Genomic DNA, 23,882 nt, shown 5'->3' on the forward strand with positions numbered 1-23,882 from the left:
GCATTTCCAAGCCAGGTACAGCATTCTCAATCATCTGGTAATCAAGAAAACATACTGTAGCACTATTTTGACACTCGCTGGGGTCCTGAAAGAAGTAAGGTAAGGCAGCACCATACCGTATGCCAGCAGACATTTTATTTCTCCCCAGTGCAAGCGTGAGATTGCCATGATGCTGTCATATCATACAACCAGTTCTTACCATCTTGATATTCTGGAGAAAAAGGAGCACCCTTAAATCCTGCCCCTCCTGAGGAGTTGCCTTTATGGAGTGGTGTGGTGCCTTGGCTGGATCAGCTGGGAGCCAGTGTCTGTCCCGGCACCGCAGAGGCAGCGCAAGCAGAGCTGCTGCGGTGAAACAGCGATGCTGTGATGGTGGCCCACCACGCTGCAGCACCTCAATGCATACATACACCAGATACATCTATCAGCTGCTTTCGTGCTAGTCAGGAACAGCTAATGCTACACTGCAGCATGTCTGCAATCTTTAAGTTGCGCAATTTTTAGAAAGGGGAGGGATTTAATAATTTCTTACATGTGTTGATGGTACCCACCTTGCTCCTCCCTCCTCAGCCCATCTTCTCCCAAACCTAAACTCACAGGTTAGCACCCTTACCCCATGAGTTAGGATCTCTCAACGTGATGGCCTTCTCTGAGGAATTCACACCTACGTATTTCACCTTCCTCTTTCACAGGTTAAAGCTACAGAAGATAGGCTGTCCACAGAGGGCGGAAGCAATGACAGGCAGCCTGGGAGGAATACAGAAAAATTGTCTGAGCAGCCAGGGAGCAGGTTAGGAAAGCTAAAGCCCTGATATAATTAAATCTGGCCAGGGACCATCAAGGGCAACAAGAAAAGCTTCAATATAAAAGCCAGAGATAAAAGGAAGACTAGGAAAAAAATGGGTCCTCTCCAGAAGGAAACAGGAGACCTGGTTACCCAGGATATGGAGAAGGTGGAGGTATTCAATTATTTTTTTTGCCTCAGTCTTCACTGGTAAGTGCTCTAGCCACACTGCTCAAGCCACAGAAGTCAAATGCAAGACTGGGAGAATGGAGAACCACCCACTGTAGAAGAAGATCAGGTTTGAGACCATCTGAGGAACCTGAAGTCCATGGGACCTGATGAGATGACTCTGTGGGTCCCGAGGGAACTGGTGGATGAAGTTGCTAAGCCACTACTGATCATATTTGAGAAGTGGTGTCAGTTCAGTGAAGTTCCCACTGACTAGAAAAGGGGAAACATAACGCTCATTTTTAAAAAGGGAAAAAAAGACGACCCAGGAAACTACAGACCAGTCAGTCTCATCTCTGTGCCTGGCAAGATCATGGAGCAGATCCTACGGGAAACTACACTAAGGCACATGACAAATAAGGTGATTGGTGACAGCCAACATAGCTTCACTAAGGGCAAACTGTGCCTGTCAAATGCCTTCTGTGATGGGGTTAGTGTTGGTGGACAAGGGAAGAGCAACTAACATCATCTACCTGGACTTGTGCAAAGCATTTGACACTATACTGCATGACATCCTTGTCTCTAAATTGGAAAGACACCAATTTCATGGAATTGGCTGGATGGTGGCACTCAAAGACTTGCAGTCAACAGCTTGATGTCCAGGTGGAGATCAGTGACAACTGGTTCCTTGGGACTGGTGCTGTTTAACATCTTTGTTGGTGACATGGACAGGGGGATTGAGTGCACTCTCAGCAAGTTTGCTGATGACACCAAGTTGTGTGGTGTGGTAGACAGACTGGAGGGAAGGGATGCTACCATCCAGAGGAACCTTGGCAGGCTTGAGAGGTGGGGATATGCAAACCTTATGAAGTTCAACAAGACCAAGTGCTAGGTCCTGCATACGGGTTGGGGCATTCCCAAGTAGAAATACAGGCTGGGCAGAGAATGGACTGAAAGCAGCTCTGAGGAGAAGGACTAAGGGGTGTTAGTTTATGAGAAGCTCAACATGACCTGGCAATGTGTGCTTGCAGCCCAGAAATCCAACTGTATCCTGGGCAGCATCAAAAGAAGCATGACTGGCAGGTTGAGGGAAGTGATTCTGACCCTCTACTCTGCTCCGGGGTCCCCAGCATAAGAAGGACATGGACCTGCTGGAGTGAGTCCAGAGGAGGTCACAAAGAAGATCAAGGGGTGGGAGCACCTCAACTATGAGGTCAGGATGAGAGAGTTGGGGTTGTTCAGCCTGGAGAAGAGAAGGCTCTGGGGAGACCTTATAGCCAATTTCCAGCACCTAAAGGGTGAAGAAAGCTGGAGAGAAACTTTTTACAAGGACATGCAGTGACAGGACAAGGGTTAATGGCTTTATACTCAAAGATGGTAGATTTATATTAGCTAGAAGTAAGAAATTTTTCACCATGAGGCTGGTGAGGCACTGGAACAGGTTGCCCAGAGAAGCTGTGAATGCCCCATCCCTGGAAGCGTTGAAGGTCAGGCTGGATGGGGCTTTGAGCAACCTGGTTTAAGTGGAAGGTGTCCCTGTCCATGGCAGGGCAGTTGGAACTAGATGATCTTTAAGGTTCTTTCCATCCCAAACCATTCTATGATTCAATCTCTTTTATAAATGAAGGAAAGCCCTCCTTATTAAATTTTAACTCTTTGGAGAAAGAGGAGTGTCTAAAAGCAGACGTCTGGAGCACTCAACTGTGATTGACAAGTTCTGGATCCAGGTCTCTTCTCCAAGGATGATTTAAGTGAAATGTCCCCATCACACCAACCTACCTCCAGGATTAAAAGGTTGGAGGATACAAGCTTAAGCTAAATCATTTTTAAGCAGAGGTGACTTGATTAAGTCAATAATAAATCAAGCAGATCATAAGAGGCCAAAAGCTTCCCATAACTGTATGAATGCCCAGTCAGAAGAGCAGCAGTACAAAACTCATTACCCAGTTCTGCACTCATTAATGTTTGAATGACTAAGGTACTGAAATGCAGTACAGAAGGAACATTAATTTTACGGAAGGTAATGAATTAAAATTCAGAAACCAACCTTTTCCTTGCATCACTGTAAAAATATTTAGCATTTACAATATACATATTTTATGTCTTCAAAGTGCTGAATTTTTTTAATGAATTATGAAATCCCCAGGAGAAGTACTTAAAGTTGCATATCCCTGTGCTGAAGAGGAATGAACCAAGGAAAGGAAAAAGGTTAAGTGGGTATCTGAGGCCAGAAAATAAGGAGTAGGAGGGAGAATATGGATTAGGCTTCAAGCACTCATGATTTTCAGCTCCTAAAACATATGCCCTTTAAAAAGAAGGAAAAGAATTAAATCTGTGTGTGTACTTCCACCATAATAAACACAAATACATTTGGGTACTTAATACCACTGACACAGAGCTTCTGTGAAGAAGATAGTTTGACAAAGAACATTTCCTAAGTAATGTGGTAAAGGAGAGAAAAAAAATGGCATCAGATATTGCCTGATGAGTATCAAACGTGCTTAACTTTTCTTCCCAAAAGATAAATGCATAAGTGTTACATCGTAACAAGACTCTGCTATCATTATACCAGTTTTGTAATAGCTGTAGATGCCTCATGCATAAAAGATTTCCCCATCTATTCACCATGGGACACAACTCCGATGATCACTTTAGGACTGTCTTTTAAAATAATTGTTTAAGGACATTTTCACTTCTGTTTATTTGACTTAACTTGATTGTGATTAAGAAAACACATTCACATAAGAAACAATATTCGGTAGAGATCCACTTCAAGAAGATTTACCTAATCTAGGAGTTATTATCCTCAGAAAGTCATAGAAGATACTGAAAGGACTAAAGAAGGGCTAAAAAATATTTATGGGAGAAATGGGAGAAAAGGAAGATTCAGAAGGTTACAGCCAGCCTAACTGCAGGGAACGGCAAGTTACTAGAAAAATTTTTCAAAAATCCAGTCACCATCCCCTGGCCCTTGTGGTCTATGACACCTTCTGACTTTGCTCCTGGTAACCTGAAATAAACACAAAGGCATATGGGAATGTATGTGTGCATATCTATAGCTATGTAGAATCACAGAAACAGAGAATGTCCTGAGTTGGAAGGGACCCACAAGGATCGAGTCCAATTCCTGTCTCTGCTTATGACAACCCCAAAATTCACACCATTTGTATACATTATTGATGATAACAAAGCAAAAGCATGATCTTGCCTGCCATGTGTTACCTGACAGAGCTCCTAGGGCCAAGAAGAATTCAAGATGTTTATAATGACATTGTTCAGTATTAACTATTTCAGATCAAACTTTCTTCCTTTCTTGGAAAACTGGCCAACTTAATCATCAGCAGCAAGAAGAAACATTGCAGGAATTGGACACCGTGTGACTCCTGATATGGTGACACATGATGTGCCTCATACACCAACTAGCCTGAATCAAAATGCAGTGGTTGCACAAGAAGTTGAAATGCACGTTTAGATAACAATTATCAGTATTTAAGCAAAACTGGACTGGACCATGCCACGGCAATCTGCAAGGACCTGCTCCATGTGTTGGCTTGGAGGAGCGCTCAGGGTCTTTAAGAAGAATTCAGAAGTGAGGGACTTTCTAGAACAGGGTAAGAACTGAAAACAGATTTGATGAAGCCAGATGAAGTGCAGTAAGACAAGAGAATTCCTTGGGAATGCAAGATTAAATACACAAACAAAACAGCAAATAAATTGTCAGAGCAATTTAACAGGGAGGTGGTAAGAGGACAGAAAAGGATCGAGAAGCTGTAGTGTACTTCAAATTAAACACAGTGGTCTTGCAAACGAACAAGCAAATAAATCACAGGATAATTCAGGTTAGAAGGTAGGTCAGGAAGTTTCCATTCCAAGCCCAGCTCACAGCAGGAGTAGCTGTGAGATGAGACCAAGTTGCTTAGGGCTTCATCCAGTCAGGTCTTGAAAACCTCCAAGGACACAGACCGGACAGCCTCTGTGAGCAACCTGTCTCCCTGCTTGCCTGTCCTCAGGGAGAGGAAGTTTTTCTTGGCATCCAGTCAGTATCTCCCCTCTTTTCAGTTTTTGTATGCAAAGCAGCCTCTTCTCCAGCACATCTTGGTCCCCCAGCCTCTCCTCAGAGGCCAAGTGCTCCAGCCCCTCACCATCCTGGTGGCCCTTAGCTCAATTTCCCTCTCCTAAATATTGTAAACCATGGGAAGGAACTTCTGTGCTACACAGGGCAGCCACCAGCGAGGTCTCATATGAGGTGTTGTCTAGTTTTAGCCACTGCACTTCATGGAGGATGGAGACATGCTGAGGGAATCCAAGAAGGAGTAACAACAACAAACACAAGTCTAGAAAACACCAGGGAAAACACAGTCGCTCTGGATAGGTGAATGTAACATAGCCTAACACGGTATCTTCTGTGCAGCGTTCATCAAACCAGATAAAGGTATGGTGGGAGGAACAAGACATAGATAGCGATCCCACAGAACCTTGTTTTAGAGATTACTCATATCTCATTACTGCTTCTCCTATAGCAAGTTATTTTCTTCTAGGTCACTGGAGGAGAGCTCCAAAAAGTTCTAATGAGAACTTTCTCTAGGACTGAACACTGAATTGAGCATGTATTTAAAAAATATGCCTCCGCAGACTTTTTTTTTCCCTCAATAAAAGTTGTTTTATTCTGAATTCTCCTAGAACTTAGATATTTAGAAGACAGTTTTCTGTATTTTTAAATTAACAGGCTCACCCACCTGTGGATGGGAGAGGCAGTTATTGTCGTCGCTCTTTTGCCATGCTGTCATTCATATTGTTTTGTCATCCGATGCAAAATATTAAGTAGGTTTTAAAGTGTGTTTCCTGGTTTCCTCTAGCTGACAGACTTCGGACATATACTGTGTGGTAAACACAGGCAGTGAAGCTGGAGCCTTTGGTCTTCGACTCCTATATGGGAGTAGTTCAGACCCCCAGTGGCCTGACCAGCCCTGAGCTGGTCCAAGAAATTTGTTGGTGACTCTTGATCTTCTGCTTCCTTGTCCACCTTTCCCCAGCTTATTCCTCCACTGCCTCTTCCTCTGTGTCTCACTGCAGGGCTGAGCCCTGGGAAATCACCCCCATCTCCTGGCACTGCAGCCCCAACAAGGCACAAAAGGAAGGAGAGGAACAGCAGCAAATCCCTATCCCTCTGAAGCACACTATTTAGCAGTAACTTGCTAACTATAATTCAGTTTAGCTCCAGAAATGAGGAGAATTTTGGATCAAATCCCAGAAAAATAACTCTTGGCATGGCTGACAATCCTTAAAGGTACAAGAGCTGAAAGAAACAAACGAAAATCTGATGAATGGAGCTGTCTGGCCCCTTTTGTAATTGTCGCTCCAAACATTCTAGGACTGTGGGAGAGCAGTTGTGCTGTCTCAACAGAAGTTACTTTCCTGAATGTTCCCAAAGCTCTGGGGAGAGCTTGTCTTACCAGCAGGAATAATCACAGATCCTTCTTTAAAAACCAGACCTTCAGAGATGGACAGTGAAACTTGAAATTAGTATTTCTTCTAGAGAAGTGGAAACTAGAAATAATACCTATTAGAATATGTGTTTTGCATTGGTGTATTTCTTTTGCTTCTCCTGAAAACACTTTACAATAAGATTTCCAGAAAATCATCAGCCATCTTGGACTGTCCTTCTTGCAGGCAGGCAGTAGGTGACACCAGGCTCCAGCTCAGTGCACCCAGTGAGGTTTCACAAGAAGGTGTGTGCCATGGCCAGCACACTCCAGGAAGGGTGACATCTGGATGAGGGCCACAGTGTTCTTGCAAAAGTTGTCCCCTTCGCTGGCAGCAGAGCAAGAAGGAAAAGCTCTCCTGCTCCAGGTCCTGTGCACCTCCATCTCCTGCCCCATGCAGAGCCATAGTTTTACATTTTTCTCTGAGGAGAAAAGACTATTAACACAGCTGTGCTTCTCTCTCACACAGCTGACACCCTCCTTCATGCGATGGCCATCTTCTCTGATTGACAGGCAGTCAGTTTTCATTTGATTTCAATCCAGTAACACAGGATTTGGGTTCCCTGCTGGGAACTGAGGTTCTTCCCAGCTGAGGTTCCTCTTCCCAGCAGTTTGCTAAGGCCGTGGCTGCCCTGTCCAGCTCCTGGAGGTGCAGCTTTACAGCTCTGGCCCCACCACCCTGGTGAGCAGTCAAGCCTCTTCTGGTTGACGACTCTTCTGCTGGTGCTGCCAGCTACAAGTGCTCCCCAGCCATTTAGCCTTGCATAGAGGTTAAAAAATTCTGGGCAAAAGTCACCAATAAAGATTATAAGATTTTGGTCCCTGAACATTAGGCACAGCTATCTGCATTTCAGCTCCCTGCCCACACCACCTCAAAAGTTGAGGGTCTTTCAGAAGAGCACCCCAAACTCATTTTTTTTCCAGCAGCTCTAAAAAGTAAATGTTAGATATTAAAATTCATTTTGACTCTGGAACAGTAACACTTTCAAGTAGAATGGAGTGAATTTGACAATAGAAACTACCTCATCTTCTCCATTTTTCATACAATTCTATTCTTCATACAATCTTTCCAATGTAAAGCTTCCAGCTCACCAGACTGAGTGCGAAAAACATTAAATTAAGAAAGAACATCTGTCCCCATCTTGAAAGAACATCCGTCCTCTTCTTGGTGTAGTATTTATGGCATTAGTTTGGATCATTAATACCAAATATAGAAGGGGCTTCATTAATTCCATATGCTGAAGCAGCATGTAGGTATGATCAACATCCCAGGGCTTTATTTCCAAAACGCTAGCTTCTGTCATGGTCTTGAAAAAATGGTATCTTTTTATTCAGACAGAAATTACTTAGATTTTTCATACTGCCTTTATCAGTTTACTTGTCCACTAAATGAACAACACTGGAAGGATTTGCAGATGAAAGTTTGCTGAAATTTACAGTTCAAGATACAGCACTAATATCTATCTGAATTTAAAAAACAACTGTCAGTTAACACCTATATCGTGCATCAAAAATTGATTCAGTGAAGCATTTTTCTTTTGATGTTAAATTGAAGGTCTTCATAGCTCAGCATGTTTCCATATTAAAAATAAAATGCACCTAAAAATATGAACCTTATAGCATTTTGTTTGGATTTTACACACTTGTCTTTAAAATGGTTGGCTGATCATTCTCACAACATATACTATTTTATATTTATTAAAAAAATGGAAGCAAGAAACCGTAGCAATAACAACAGAATGAACTAATCTAGACAACTATGTATTTTTTTAATGCTTCTTAAATCCACTAGTAAAGAATTCTGCTATTTCACTGGTAATTTCAACCATTCATAAAAAACATTCTTCATTGCTTCTTAGATAATCTCATTTTACGCAGCGGTATTCTCCTGGGCATATTTCCCTTCATTCACTGTAATCTTTAAATCCTTCCAAAGCAGAGAAGGAGAAAGGAAAACAATCAGGAAACAAGCAAATAAAAATGTCACACTATGGTTAAAAGTTAAAAAACTAAAAGTGGGTCCTATAAGACAAGAGTTCAATTTTTGGCTCCTTTAAACTTTCCATGTCATCTGACCCAACCTGCAATATCCCTGTACCTCCATTTTCTTGGCTGTAAAATGAAAAACATAATTTTTAAACCACATAGCCCCACAGTGCACTGGAAATATGAACACATTACTATCTGTGAAGGATTTGGAAGATATTATTGAGTTGAAGATATTATTTCAGGAAGCAGAGACATTATTTCACAATTTTCTTATAAACTTGCCTTCGCTAATTCTTGTTTTCATTACCTTTTTCCTCTATATAAAGGATCTTTGGTACTAACTCCATTTAAATGACTGTCTCCTGCATGTAAATCCTTATCCTGCAATGAATTATTATATCTCACAAAATAATATTACAAGGCAGCATCCCAACAACTGGGGCAGTTTTATTCAAACTTACTGCCCAGTCATTACAATGACCTTATATTTAAGTTATCCTGTATTTTAGGAAAAAAACACAACTAAAATAGTAAGAGCCCTCAGACCACGGGACCAAAGAACCCAGAAAGGTTTTCAAAATGAAGTCTGAGTTCAGCATCTCTGGGAAAGAATTTCTTCTGTGAGCCTTTGTGAATAATTTTTCCAGCTGTCCGAGATCCCCCGTTTAAGATATCCTCCCATTACAGCCCACTGCAGTGTCACCCATACAGGCCACAACTCGGTTCATCCTACCAGAAAGCCTGATCTGACTCATTACCTGTTTTTTCTCCTGAAGGCAGAGACAGCCCAGAGCATTCCCAAGAGCCTTAAAGTGGCACCCGCCCACTGCCTCCCAAAATGACAGAGCTCTCCCCTTTAGCCCCGTGGGGTGATGCCTGACCCTCCTGCACCACCCTGCTCGACTTCTGCAAGGAGCTGTGTGGGCAGAGGTCCTCCCCACGCCTCCCTGCCCGCTGGCCGCGGGATGATGCTCCTGGCCCCTGCTCCCGGCTCTGACCACGACAGCAAGAAGCTTCATGGACCACAGTGGCTAAAAGCACCATATGTCACCAGCTGGAGCAATAAACAGCAACAGCCTCAGGGCTGGCAGTCTGGGATATGCTTGCATCAAGTACCTAAAGCTTCTCTGCTGCCTGGAGAATTATGAATCCTAAAGACCTGACATTTTTAATTGGTGTGTTTTAATGAACTTATCTATGCTCTCTTTAAACTTCCAATGCACTTCCCCACAAATGCATATATTTTTTTCCCCCGTCACCATGATTTCAGTGGTGAACGAAGAGCCCGATCCCTTCAGTGCGACTCCTCCTATTGATCTTGGTTCCAAAGTCCCTAGGCTTTGCCTGTGTGACTTCAGTTCTATTTTAAAGGTTTAGATAATCTTAAGAGCAATCTAAGCTGTTTTGAACTACATGAATTTGATCATATTAATCTACAGTTTGCAGGCTCAGAATTCAACATCCAGAGTCACAGATGACTCAGACTACTTAATCCTTTCTGGACTTTTTTCCCCTTTTTTTTGGAAAACAAACCATCTCACAGTCTCTTCTGTATTACCTTTTTGGTAGGTGTGATTTATCCAACCAGACGTCAAAGACTTTCAAAGTTGGACGACCAACTGGAGAGCTGGATGATCAAACCTATTCCAGTGGGAACCTACACTGGTTAGACTCATTGTTTATATTAGGATTTTCCCCTCTTGGGTCACAAACTGTCTGCTAGGGAACTGTGAATGAAAGTACATGCTGGCTTTGAGACAAAACCACCCACATTAAGTAAATCTAAATCAGCTCTTCCTCCAGGAAACAAAATGGTGTATTACTTAAAAGTAGATTTGATTATGGTTTAGAGAATTATTTAAACCCATTTAGGAGATCAAAGGAAAACAGATTTAAACCAATGTGCTCACTGTTTTAACAAGCACTGGTTGATACCTGTTGTGAAGATCAACATGCTTGATGACTCCCATGTAAAAGTTTCGCGAAAACACAGGCCATAGTAAAGGTGGAAACATCACATCTCACCTTTTTCTCAAAATATCTTCAGATTTTAAACTGAGGCTAAAAATAGCCTTATTCTGACATTTCTGAAATAAAATCAGGTTCATGAAAACAATACCACAAATAATCTCTCAATACCGTGTTGGCCTCTCTCTTCAAGGCCATAAAAATACAAGGACACACCTAAAGCCCGTTCAAAAAAATCACAGCATCTTTATGCACATCTGTCTACTATGGCATCCAGTAAACATGCAGATTCATACAGCAGCATGCAAACAGCCTAGCAAAGAAAGGGTTAAAACAATGAACATCCTCAAAGCAATTCCAATAATCACTCTAGATTATTCTGCTTATGAGAAGTATTCTAGTTGGAAAGCAGGACCCATATCAGCTCAGAACCTGTTGTTGATCTGACATAACCAAAGGAACCTGCAAACTGCAAGGAGGAAGTTGCTAAATTAAAAAAACACGGAGCAGAAGGCTCATGTTAAGAATCAGTTGAATCTCCTGTATTTTCCAGAAACAATTATTTTACCTTTAATTTCAAAGGCGGCTTTGAGGAAAAAAATAGAAGGAAATATCATTCATTTTACCAAAGCACATATTACATAAAAATAAATTTAAAAATCTATTTTTGGGATAACATGGTTGAAGAAATCCCTTATAAGCCCCTTAATGGGGTGAATCCAATTTAGCGAGAATGATCACCAGAGGGAGTCATTGACTTTCCCATTAAAGTCAAAGGGACTTTTACACACATTGGGAGTGCAGAATTTGAGGGCAGAGCAGAGGAAGACTCCAAACTGGCTGGAGTTCAGAGACTAACACAAAACACTGTTTTATGGATTTCATCTGAATCCATTTTCCCCTTTGGAATCTTAAAAGGCTGACTGCTGTACTCCATGGTGAAAGTTAGAGGGAAGACACTGAAGTCATTCATTCGGTGGCTACACACTCGCCCACACCAAAAAAAATCCCAGCATTTAATTGTTTTTAAAATGGTTTGGAGTGGTGTAAGCACTAACTGCTCAGTTTTCTCTTTGGATGTGCAACATATCACAGGCCTCCTGGAAAAGCAATTTTTAGCAGCCTAAAGAAAATGTCCAGGTGTCATCTTTGAGTGTCTTGAGAATATGAGGACTTCAAAGAGGAAAAGAGTGAAAAGGGGAGAGAAAGAAGCGATTGCATCTTTGTGTTTTGTTTTGTTACGTTTTTCTTCCCTTTCTCAGTGCTAATGACTAAGAGAGGAAGTGAGAATAGGGATTTGTGAACCAAGCGATAAAATGAACTAGGTAGATGAACCAGTCTACTCAGCCATGAGCAAGAGGGCATTTCATGCTCAGATACCTTCAAAGAAATACTTTCACATCTGGAACTGGGCTTTTCCTTGCTGGACTTCAGCTCAACCTTGTTCTTGCCACAAAAGCCCAGCAGACTTTGGTTTGGGAACAAGCTCATTCACTAGGCAACTTTCCCTTTAATTCTGTACAATAAGATTATACAACAGAAAATTGGGAGATTAAAAAAGAGCAAGGAAACAGCCCCACCCAGCCAAATGCAATTTCACTTCCCTAGCAATGTCCTCTGAACAAATGGAATTCAATTTGTTTCTGTGTTCCCAGGTAATAACTTGTTTCTGTATTTTGCTTGTTTATTTAATTACTTCTTCTTGTTCATGCAATTAGCTGAGAGACTGTGGTCTTTTATTCATTACGCTAACCATAACAGTTTTTTGCATAGCTGTTTCCCTTTCAAGGATGGATTTTGGACAAAGGCTCTATTTTGGGCTGTGGCTGTGAACCACTGGGAAACCTCTTGCACGGCAGCATGCAGCAACCTGCTCCTTGGTGGAGAGAGTCGCTCCAGGAACTGCACTGGCTGCCCATTGGCTTTTGATGGCAAATCAAAGCCCCATTTCCATCATACGCTCCAAAGCACTGCACGACTTAAGATGTGGCTATCTTTTGCCATACATACCAACAAACAACAGCTGAGTTCATCCTAAGGCATTTTTGCCAACAGGTTGTCCAAGCTTAACTTTATTGCCCTTTAGAACAGTACAAGGCATCACTCTGGTCAATGTATCCTTGATTTAAAAATATCAGTACCCATATTGGGGTTGGATGAAGAAATTTAGAGATGGAGACTACCTTAGGTTTTCTTTCATGAGCAGTTTGATTTAACATCCAGTCGAGTCCAGTGCTGTTGCAATGCCCAAATGAGTTGTTGCACAGTTGATTTTCTTTTTTTAGCACTCAAGATACATGCCCAGACCACAAGCCTTATCAGAATGCTGACCCTCTCCATTAATAAATGCAGCAATCACCCCCACCCCCCCAAGTCCTCTGAGTTTCTGGCAGTGAACTAATGTCAGCTTATTTTTATGTAGGTTGCTCAGAAATTGAGGAATCTGCACCTTGTTACAGAAGCAGGAGGTAGAGTCAGTGCCAGTGGGAGTCTGCATGCTCTGCTGCGCGGGAGGTGCCTTCATCTCAGCCTCCAGGCACCTAAACACCCCTAAAACTCTACCTCCCAGGAGAAACTGTACACCAACTTACATTATTTAAAAGGTAGAGAACTGAAACAGACAGCTTGGAAAAACTGTCGATATTTGTAATTTACAATTCAGCCTTCACATATGACCCACGGCTATGGTTAGGTTTAGTTCTGTAACCAATGGCAGCAAGGTGCAGGCTTTTCACGGCATCGTTTTAATCCTACCTGTGCCATCTGCCTCTCCAGCTTCGACCGGGGAATATCATCAAAATAGTTTTCATTTCTTCTTCTCCTTGCATCGCCCTGCATGATAATGTGGGGAACGTCCAGGGAGCCACCAGTAGTGAAAGTGCTTTGGCTAAGTGATGGAGACAACTGAGGAGGAGTGTGGTTACCACTGGGTTCCTGGACAGAGAGGAGAAAAATGCAGCATAATAAAGACAGCATATTGCTGACTTCAAACCACATGTTTTAAAGTGTATTTGAATTATTCATACTAAAAAAAAATAAGGAACAATCCTTGAAGCAAAGGTTACTGTGGATGATTGAGATTTGCTACCTAAGGTGTAGAGCCCACGTGGAAGGAAAAATAATTCATTATTTACACGAACTAGTGGCGAATTCCCTCTCAAAAGCCTCCTTGTCTAATATATACTCCCTTCTAGGACTGCTGGAGAGATAAAACAGTGAGTTACTTCTTGTCAAGGCCCAAATAAAGCCATGATTTACGACTAGCTATTTGTAAGATGAAATACATTCTCACCACTTCTGAGCAGCCACTCTGAGCAGCGAAAGTGATTTGAAAGTGATCTGAACTCTAGCAACATCTCCTTGCTGGAAAAAAGAAACGAACATTTACAAAATATGGACACTTTGTTTGCAATTTTTATGGGTCTCGGAGAACATCCGTTTAACTTGAAGTACTGGGTATCAGAAACAAGCTAAATACCAATTCCTAGAATGCATGGAAACATCAGGGTACAAATATTTTACCAGGCTTTTCTTGTAATCTATGTTGAACTGTGACCTCGTACCAGTCAGCGTGCAAATACCAAAGCAAATTGATACATGAACTCTATCTAATAGTCAGCTAAACGTGGCCTCCTGATGATACATTTTACCAGGATCTGCCACCACGCCGCTCACAGCCAGGCCTTGTTCTCATGCACATCACATCACTTGTTCAAACCCCAGTTACAAACACTGGTTCCCAGCTCCACTGTCCAACACTGTCTCAGAGGCTGCAACCAGCAGGACCAGAGCTACCGGCCAGCCAGTCTGCACATTCACCATCCCAGTGTAGGCTGTAAAACTCGGTCATCACAACTGGATGGGGAAACGTGTTCCCCTCTCATGATGCAGGTTACTGGGCTCAATTTCTCTGACACTAGAGATTTCTCCAAGAGTAAGTTATTTGGAGGCAGAATGTAGTCAGAAGCATGTTTGCACAGTGCAGATCTTGCCTAAATTACCTACTGCTGTAATACCATATTTCAATACTGAACAACAAGAAGGGACCTGATTACTGAATGAGAAGAAGCAAAGACCTGTTCTGATGTGCATGAAGGGTAAAAAACCTGCCTTTTTATTTAAAGAAAGAATTAAAGTGGATATTTCGTGCATGATTACATTGAAGCAAACCTAATCCTGAAAAGCATCAAAATACTTTACTCCATGCTGTTATGAAACAAGATCTGGTGTAAGAAATCAGAGAGTTATAATCTCTTCCAAATGGAAAGCTGCAATTCTCTGTATGCATTCAAGTGATAGTAACATCTGATGTTAATATTTGAAAGGTAAGAGTCTATGTGACATTATTCCTTACAATCACAATAAGGGATTAGTATTTTCCATGTTGGTTTACTAAAATCAGGGATATTTAGTTGTTTAACAATTTTTAATTAACTTGGATTTTTTTTTGTTTTAATTCCCTAGCTTTCTCATGATCTGAGACAGGCACTTGACATTTCCTAGGGCAAAGAAAGCAGTGTTTTCCTCTTAGGAGTAGTCTTTTTCCCTCCTTCACAAAAATCCACCTACATTTGGCCCAGTTAAAAGCTTCTGAAAAGCTGTTATCTGCATACACTCTGGAGGTTTGGTGAGGGCTAATATCTAAAGCCTACCCCCCGTTCTTCAACAAGGGTGTTGTTCTGCCCAGTTCTGGCTAGATGGTGCAGATGTCTCTGCCCTGAAAATAACCTGAGTACAGGGGTAGCACACAGGATCCTTTCTAATGTCTGCTACCTGCCCCTCCAGCCAGGCACATAACCTCTCCCTGATCCAAATCATGATTCACTCACTGTTCACAGACTGATATGGCCATGAGTGCATCAAAGTGACAGATGACCGTGCAATGAATATACAGATTACAGCTCTCATTGAGCTTTTCATATTTTATCAAACTGCATATAAAAAGGAAATTCACTCAGAAATCTATATCGGAAGATTGCTGGCAAGGCAATACAGACAGGAATTACAAAGTCAAGAAATAAAAGAATGATGGTCCCTCTGCATAATGGAACAGTATGTAATTGTATGATTTTATGCTATTTTCTCAAAGTCGTCCTTCACAGCACAGATGGATCCTCAACTGTGCAGCATGTTGTCATATACTCAGTGCTGTGTTATCATTAGTTATCGTGTAGTCAGTATTTTATTCTCACTGCATTGTGTGGCCCCAAACCCCGTCCCTAAACTCTATTCAAATCCTGCTCGGAAGAGAGGATGACTAATATTGGCATTTTCATGACGCTCCTAAGTGCTTTATGAACATCAATCAACTTATTTTCACCACGCCCTGTTAGTTCTGGCATCTTATAATCACCACTTCAGGAGAGGTGGGGGACCTGAGACACACCGACAGAGGTTAAAAGAATATCAGTCACTTTGGATGCCCAATTACAATAACTATTGCCTGATTTTCCAAGTGCTTGTATTCAAAACTCCACTTCTAGTGATCTAATTTGCAGCACTGTGTGCTCAGCACTTGCGTAAAATCAGACTCGAGACTCCAGTCAAATATGCAGAATGTCAGTGACATACAATTAGTGACTGTTTATGAGGCAATTACCTAAATAACTTAGCAAGCGTTATCCAAGGGCTCTGTGGCAAAAGCAGGTGTAAATCTGTATTTTCATAGCTACATCTATTCCTTTAATCATGAGTCCCTCTCCCATTCTTTCTTCATTCCTCTCCCTCAGTCCATACCCACATTCTCATCTCCTTTACACTCTGCATGGATGCCCGTGCAGGTGCTATCACATACTCAGTCCCACGCTGCAGTTAGTCACCAGGTATTCATGTAATGTTTCCAACCTGTTGTGAGTGCATGGATACGTGCCCTGCAGGGATGCCTGAGCAAATATTTCACTATCAAAACCTGCTTCATCCCCACCTTTCAGTCTTGCTGGTCACATAAAGCTGGAACCACACAGGTCAGGGCTGGAAAGGAGCTTAAGAGATCCCTCCCCAGGCTGCTGAGGTGCACCTTGTGCCCCACAGACATTTGTCTAACAGTTCATAAAGGAAGAATCCTCTCTAGCAAAGGCTTTCCTGTCTTAAACCATCATTATTATTGCAATGCTTCTTCAAATTTTCAGTGTAAATTGTCATTCCTCAAGTTTAAATTCCAGCTTCCCATGCCGACCAGGTGAGTATGGGGTTCTATCAATATGGATACTGGTCCTGTAATTAAAGACTGTAACACACTCAAGGAAGGAAAGCCAGATTGCATAAGTAACCTGAGATCCAGCATTTTCTAACTTTCAAATATATGGCTTTGAAATCAAAATAACTTTTCCATAGTACACAGTTACTTTGGCAATAATATATTTTGTGGAAAATTTTATGTTTGATGCTTTTCCTCATTATTTAACAATTTTTTACTTTGAAATATTTTAAAAGACAATACAAAAAGAGTTTAAAAAGATGAAGTGTTAGCCATGCTTAGGTCGACCTTGCAACCTTAAAGGTAGACTCTTTAAACTACCTTTTCTAACAGATATAAATAAACCTTCCAGTAGCTGCAGATGCTTTATCTAAACCAATTTTCAAGCTAAAAAAATATTGCAAACTACACACTAAACACTATGTCCTCATTTCATGTGAAAGGGCATAGTAACAGCTGATGGGATAGAAAACCTTAATCAAAACTCATGTCCTCCTCTTTAGGATTCTCTGTGAAGACTCCAATACCATGAGGTGATGAAATACATTTAGCATTTGCCCGCATCAGTAGCTCTGGCTGTGGAGTAGCAGACTACTTTTTATCACTTTGACTACAGATGGAGGACATCCAGTTTTCTCTTCACTATTAACAGAGAATATACAGTCCTAACCAATAACATGGGCTGTGGAAACTTTCTCACCAGCTGAAGAGGAACTAATTCTCCAGTTCAGAGCACTGAAAGTATTGAGCAATAACATGCAACTTTCAAACGATTCCTCTTTCCCAGGAGTGTTTTAACACCTGCCATGCATCAGGAAATCATTCACATAATACATCAAATATCAAAGAAAAATATCTGCACATTTATGCAATGTGCCTTAAAGCAGGATATTATAGACCTATGAGACCTTTTTTAACACAGTATTAGGAATAGGCTGAATTTGAGGAGGAGATATATGTGGCATTTGAAAATAAGCAGGGTGAAAACAGGCTGGTCACAGAAATTGTAGGTGTATGTAAAAATAAGCCCTCATTCTGTCTTTCTCTTTTTCTCTTTACACTAGGAAATTTAACTTGTGAGCATCGACACTCTCTGACATTTGGAAATTTAGTCCCAAATGAGACTCCACTCAGAAATACAGCCCCATGAAAATAATCAGATCCAATCAAATGCAAAAGGTGTGACCTAAAATATCAAAATAAAAAGTGTTGATATGAACTCCCTTGGAGAGAACGCAGTAGGAGTGGATCATCAGACCACAACTCTGTAAGGGTAACAGACAGCAAGGAAGCAAAGGCATTGGATTGGAGAAACTGAGTGAAGGTGGTTTAATGAGAGGAGCTTAAATCTGGTCAAGTGTGGAAAAACCCCAGGGATATTGCAACAAGGTTTCTGAAAGTGGGAATGCAACTGAAAATTAACAACATGACAAACTTCTGATACACAAACATTTTAATAGCATTTCTATCTCAACAATTTCAAGAGGTTTTCCTTAAAGAAAGTATAAAGCATATGTCTGAAAAGTACAAGCATTTGAAAACATGAAAGAAAAATGATAGTTCTCCTTCTGCAATATTGATAGCCTAGGCTGAGATTCCTGTGGGCAAATGTAGACATACATCTTGCACATACCTGGTCCTGAGCTAGTTTCTTGAGCAAAGAAGATAAGCTGGTATTTCTAAGATACTACTTATCCTAAGGTAGACATCTGAAACAGGTCAGATGAATCTATCTCTGCTGGCTATACAGGGAGGTGTAACTGAGAGGGTCAGCCTAAGATGTCTACACTGTAAACTGCTGAAGTGAGTTGAATCCCACTCAAAGCAGCAATTGTTTTCACACGAATGTTATGAAACACTTGCTGAACTTTTGAGAAACGTGAACAAATTTTCCTGGGGACTCACCCTGAGGGTTATTGACCGAGGTGGTTTCTGAGGAGGATCTTCGTGAAGCCTGTCTCCCAAAGATGCCAGAACGCGCTTCCGGTGGCCAATCAAGCTAATTTTTAAGACCTGAAAAAATAGCAAAGATATCTCATTAAACAGACCACACTGCAATGACTAAAGGAAGATCCATTCAGAGTGAAGCCATTTTCTCTTTAAACCTTTTAACAAGTTGGTCCACTACACAGGTTAAGCAGACAGAGAACAGTGTGAAGCAAACAATCAGCAGAGAAAGTGAGAGGAAAGATCAGAGGAAAAATCCTATAAAACAAAGGAAAAAAAAAAAAACTAAGCAGGTATAGATTTGGAAAACAGAAAAAAAAATAGGCTCAGAAATGAGTCAGGAGGAAAGGAAAATGAAACGAGAAGGCAGCAGAGCGGGAGTAAAACCAAGGGAAGAGGAGGAGGAGACTGGAGAAAGAAACGTAGAAGCACAGGCAAATGATGAATGATGAGGATTAAAGGTATTCACAGGAATGGGAGGAATCGGGAAGAGAGAGAGGAACAGCCAGAAAATGCTTAGAGGGGGCAAGATGGGAGAAAAGGAACCGCACAATGAATAAATGTTATCACTCTAAATCTATTCACCATGCCTTTCATGGGTAATCTCCGAATGACATAACAGTTTGCATTATTGTGTAGAAACATCCTTGCATAAGAAACATAGGACAGACAAATTTCGTCCTGAAGATCTATTACTATTACCAAACGCAACGGAAAAAAAAAAATCTCTGCTGCACACAAACATGACCATCAATGGACAAGTTCAAATACCTTGTGCTTGTCCAAACTCCAAGAACACTTCCAAAAAGATTTTTCCAAATTTACTGCAACTATTCCCCATTTATATCTCTCCATGTTCCTACTATACACAAAATCAGCACCACTCTCAGGAGAACAGAGAGGTCAGAAGCAGAAAGTTGGAAACTTAAGCACTAGTGGAACAGAAGTCATATTTCGATGCTATTCTTTAATGGCTACAATGGCTTCAAAGTATAAACCAGCCATAATTGTAGATGTAAGCCTCTGCTCTGCAAACAGCAGTGTCCTCACATAACTCTTCCAGACTGTAGATACAGTTCCATATACCAGAGCTGCCTCCATTCCCTTTCAGAAGACAGTACTTCCCACTATATTTAGGACCACCGTGTGTCAACACCCTTTCGTCAAGAGGAACTTCTCACTCAACCTAGAAAAAGTAATAGTCCCCAAAAAACCCTGAAAATGCTACCTCTTAAGCGAACAACTACCTCAGTTTAAGCAGAACAACTAAGAGCTACCATTCATGAGAACAAACAAAACCCTCAAACCCCAAAAACTCTCCCAAAGAATCTTTTAGATCCAAATACCTCAGGATATGGTACAGCAACATGCTGCGTTTATTTTGGTGAGTGAACTCCTGCCTATCCATGGGCACATGAAGTTGCACACACTTCCTCTGTTGGATGTCTCTGTGCTATCTGATACCATTGAACATCAAGAACATGTTGTTTGCTCACAACTACAAAGTGATGGGCTTTGACACGAAGATCTTCCTCCGAGAGGCTGCTGACAGGGTTGTTGCAGAGCCTGCAGCCCAGCAGCAGGCCCAGGCTGCAGAGCCCCACAGGCCTGGCTCTGTGCTCCCCCATTAGTCTAAATCTGGAGAAGCACGAGTGAAGCTGAGAAAGCACAGCACACGCAAAAATGCCGGAGGCATGCAGGAGACTTAGTTATGTATTCAGTTTACACTGAATGATGAACAGAAGGGCGCACAGTTTATCTCCGTATTTAGCTATATGAAACACGTGAATTAACTACAGCTGCTTTAAGCGTTACTCAGGTAATGCATTTCAGTGAACTTTATTCTTTCATAATACTTCCCTGTCATCGAGAGCATTTACCCAGAGATTTTCAAGTCAAGCTACAGTTCCTAGGTTGTTTCAAGCTCCTCAGTGCCTTGACTGCCTTATTAGCCTACATCACAAAGCAATTCTCTGACTGCCTTATTAGCTGTATCACAGAGCAATTCTCTTAGACTTCACAGAGCTGTTCAACAACAGGAGGGAAAAGGACACGAGTCTCGAGGGACTTTACACATAAGAGATCAGCAGACGGGTCTAAATGGTTATATTATTTCAACAACTGCGCTCAATTTGAAAGCAACACAGATCTTTGAACTCCGTAAACACTGCTAAACTTATTCCACATTTTGTTTTTCTGCTAAAATGGTGGTCACCCCAAATCTGAAGTGGTAGGGATTTAAAGATGCAACCTGCAGAAATATATGGTCCTCAGCCAATGGGCAGATGTACCCAGTCTCATCTGGACCACACTCTCTGTTAACTGAAGACAGCTGTGCTCTTCTGGAAATGGACACCCTAGTAATTTTCCTACTTGGAAAACCTATCTTCTGAAACACTGCTGTATTTGAGTTCTGGGAGTTTAACAAACACATTGAAATTCTAAAAACTTGCTCTGTGATGGATTGTCCTTGACAGTATTTATCAAAAATGTCAAATATCATGAATATAGGTAAACAGTGTGCAATGGTAAAGTTGCCTAAAGCAGTATTTTAGAAATACCTTAACACTGTGTATCAAATAACCTTTCGAAGTCTGGCACCTACCTAGACCACAAGTTAGTTCCCCATGAATATTTTCTATATACCAGGTAAAAGTGAACATATTAACACTGAACTATAAGGACAATCAATACAATGCGCCTAAGTGCTATGCAGTGAAGCATTTTGACAAATGGATTGTAGCCTACTTCATATATGACAACAAAATGAGTTTTGCAGTGTGGCTGCAGGAATCAGCTACAATATGTCATGAAACTGTTAAGAGTAGCTTAAGGCCCTCCACAACCTGCTGTTTTGTTACTGGGACAAAAAAAAGCATGTACATGACATGCCTCTTTCCACACCAACAATAGCATACCCACGACAACAATAATGCAACTCCATCTCATATATTTTCTTATATTTGAAGTTGTAATACAACTGAAGGAGAACGGATAAGTCATTTGTCCAAAGAAATGATACATGCACACAAATTTAATCCTATTTTTACCTCCATATTCTCCAATGATTAGCATACAAAATGGAATTCCACTAGGAAATGTAAGAAATCCACAAATGCAACCAATGCAACACTTTGCATTCAGATTTCTGACTTAGTTGACAGATGTTTTAAAAACCAAACATATGTAGCCCAGTAGCTCCCTGATGACTGTATATGTGCAGATGCTGGAATTAACACATTATTCCATCTAAAATTGAACGTTATTTCTGCAACATTTTTCTGCCTGATCTTTTTTTCTGATTGAATATGATCCAATACTGTATTTTTATAATTATTCTTCATTTTTTTTTAAAATGGGTATTATAAAGCTTGCTGAAATTTAAGACATCAGTTAGCTTTCTTTTGGAATAATCTGGAAAGTTATTGTATGGGGTAAAATTAGTACCATAACAGTGCAAATAGCAGTCTGGACTAAACATGCGGTGGCAATCAGACACCAGGAACTAGCTACGAAGTGGAAAACCAGAGAGTGATCAGAGTAGTACTAGTAATCAGATACTTCAGAATTTCAGAAGAAAAAATGGTAAATACAACCTAACAAGCTGTGACATTCCTACGTCTCTATGTAAAAAGCCTGAAACACTAGCTAAATTCAATTTTATTAACCATTTTACTGCTGGTCATATTGGAATTAACTCCAGGTTATCTGGAATTGCAGGTGAAGAATATATTAATACATACCACTTTCCTGCCACAATGCTGCCCCACAGGGCTAATCCTAAAACACAGCAGTGCCCAGTATACGCAGGCAGCAAGCCCAGACTGACCAATACAGCTCACCTGACCATCATGACTGGTTTAACTGAATATTTGAGAGTTGATCAAATACAGTTGCTATATAAATTTCCAGCATGGACAGTTGTCCAAAATTTTGCAAATCCTACCCATGGAACTGCTGTCAGTGACCAATAGTTACCAAAAAAAAAAAAAAAAACCCGAAGTTGAAAGAGCTCCATATCCCATACACACACCAAGATTATATGGTGTAATAACTGGCACATTTTGAAAGATAAATTTGCCTGAGTCAGCTGCAATATTGGATGTCCAGTGGTTTACCAATACCAGACACAGTCAACTTCAGTCCAAACCATATTAATATTCTGTTGCATTTTTTCACATAGTGATATGTTATGCTCTTTCTCATCCTGACTGCAACCGCTGATTCCTTCCAACCTTAAATTATCACAAACCCTTGCCATTTTTAACAGTGTGGGGATTTTCCCGTACAGCCCTGCACAGCCAGCAAAGCACCGGCTCATGAAAACAGAGAAGCTCCGAAGGAGGTGATCAGAGACGTGCTGCAATTCTGCTCGATGCAAGACTTCTCTGGTTTCCCCAACCGCAATGGAGGTGATTGTTTATTAGACATTGATTGTTTATTAGATGCAACTTGTAAGAGACTCATGATTTCATATCATAATGATATGAAATATGCACCATTATCCCCCTGAATTAATTATCTAACTGGAAACAGTACTCAGTTGTCTTGGTGACAGCATTTCACAGAGACAGATGTAAGTCCCATTTCTATACATTATCATGAGGAACTGACATTTGTTTATTTCCTGCCCGCCCCCCTTCAAATCCATAATTTAGTTATGGGTCTTCACTTTAATGCTACTGAGAAGTCAGAGGCCAAAAGTCTTCTCCAAGTAAAGGTAATTTGAATCCCGGGTTGTTAACACTCCTCTGAGCTGCCGATCAGCTTGCAGTCAGAGCAGAGGTATTCTAACGCCGTTCACCCATTGCCAGCCCAGATCAGATTCAGGCATGTGAGGATTTCTTATTTGTTGCAGAAGTTCTCAGGACACCCTTTGGTACTACCCAGGCTGTGGGAACTTTTTGCCTGACTTTGCCAGACAAGCCATTTTTTTCACTAAACTGTTTTTCAAATTCTCATTAGCTTAAGAATTCTGTCTGACAATATCAGGTGCTGGTACTTATGGCTCCACTAAAGATAAAAAAAAAAAAAACACCACAAAATCATGATTTTATGCTTGTAATTGATAAACCTTAATATTTCAGTGAAAAAAAAAAAGTTAATAAACATCAGGAAAATACAATGAAATAAGACCTGGCCAATAGTGAGACCTAGCCACTCCATCTCCTTAGGATGTGTCTCAGGCTACATGCTGAACCAGTTTTTAAAAACATTGATTTAAATTCAAAAGAAGTTAAATCCATGGACTTAAAAATAAAAAAATCGCAATTTAATCATTTTGCAAGCCTCAGATGTAACGACAAATATTACATATGTGCATTTGTATTACATGAGGCTCAAAAAC

General features: G+C 41.0%; 1 protein-coding gene across 23 annotated transcripts in view; it reads right to left on the minus strand.

The window, feature by feature from the left end:
• ANKS1B (ankyrin repeat and sterile alpha motif domain containing 1B) overlaps window positions 1–23,882 on the minus strand; it is a 436,519-nt gene that overhangs the window by 37,133 nt on the left and 375,504 nt on the right. For 22 of the 23 annotated variants that reach the window (XM_065043836.1, XM_065043965.1, XM_065043826.1 and 19 more), the window contains 2 exons: window positions 18,494–18,601; window positions 13,147–13,326 (listed from right to left, as the gene is read on the minus strand). In XM_065043836.1, coding sequence (XP_064899908.1) covers window positions 13,147–13,326; window positions 18,494–18,601 — 288 coding nt within the window. Of the gene's footprint in view, window positions 1–10,936; window positions 10,979–13,146; window positions 13,327–18,493; window positions 18,602–23,882 lie in introns of those variants that run through there. The other variant, XM_065043871.1, reaches the window with a different exon arrangement.

This window comes from Columba livia, chromosome 1 (assembly GCF_036013475.1).
Source record: "Columba livia isolate bColLiv1 breed racing homer chromosome 1, bColLiv1.pat.W.v2, whole genome shotgun sequence".
Classification (NCBI taxonomy): Eukaryota; Metazoa; Chordata; class Aves; order Columbiformes; family Columbidae; genus Columba; species Columba livia.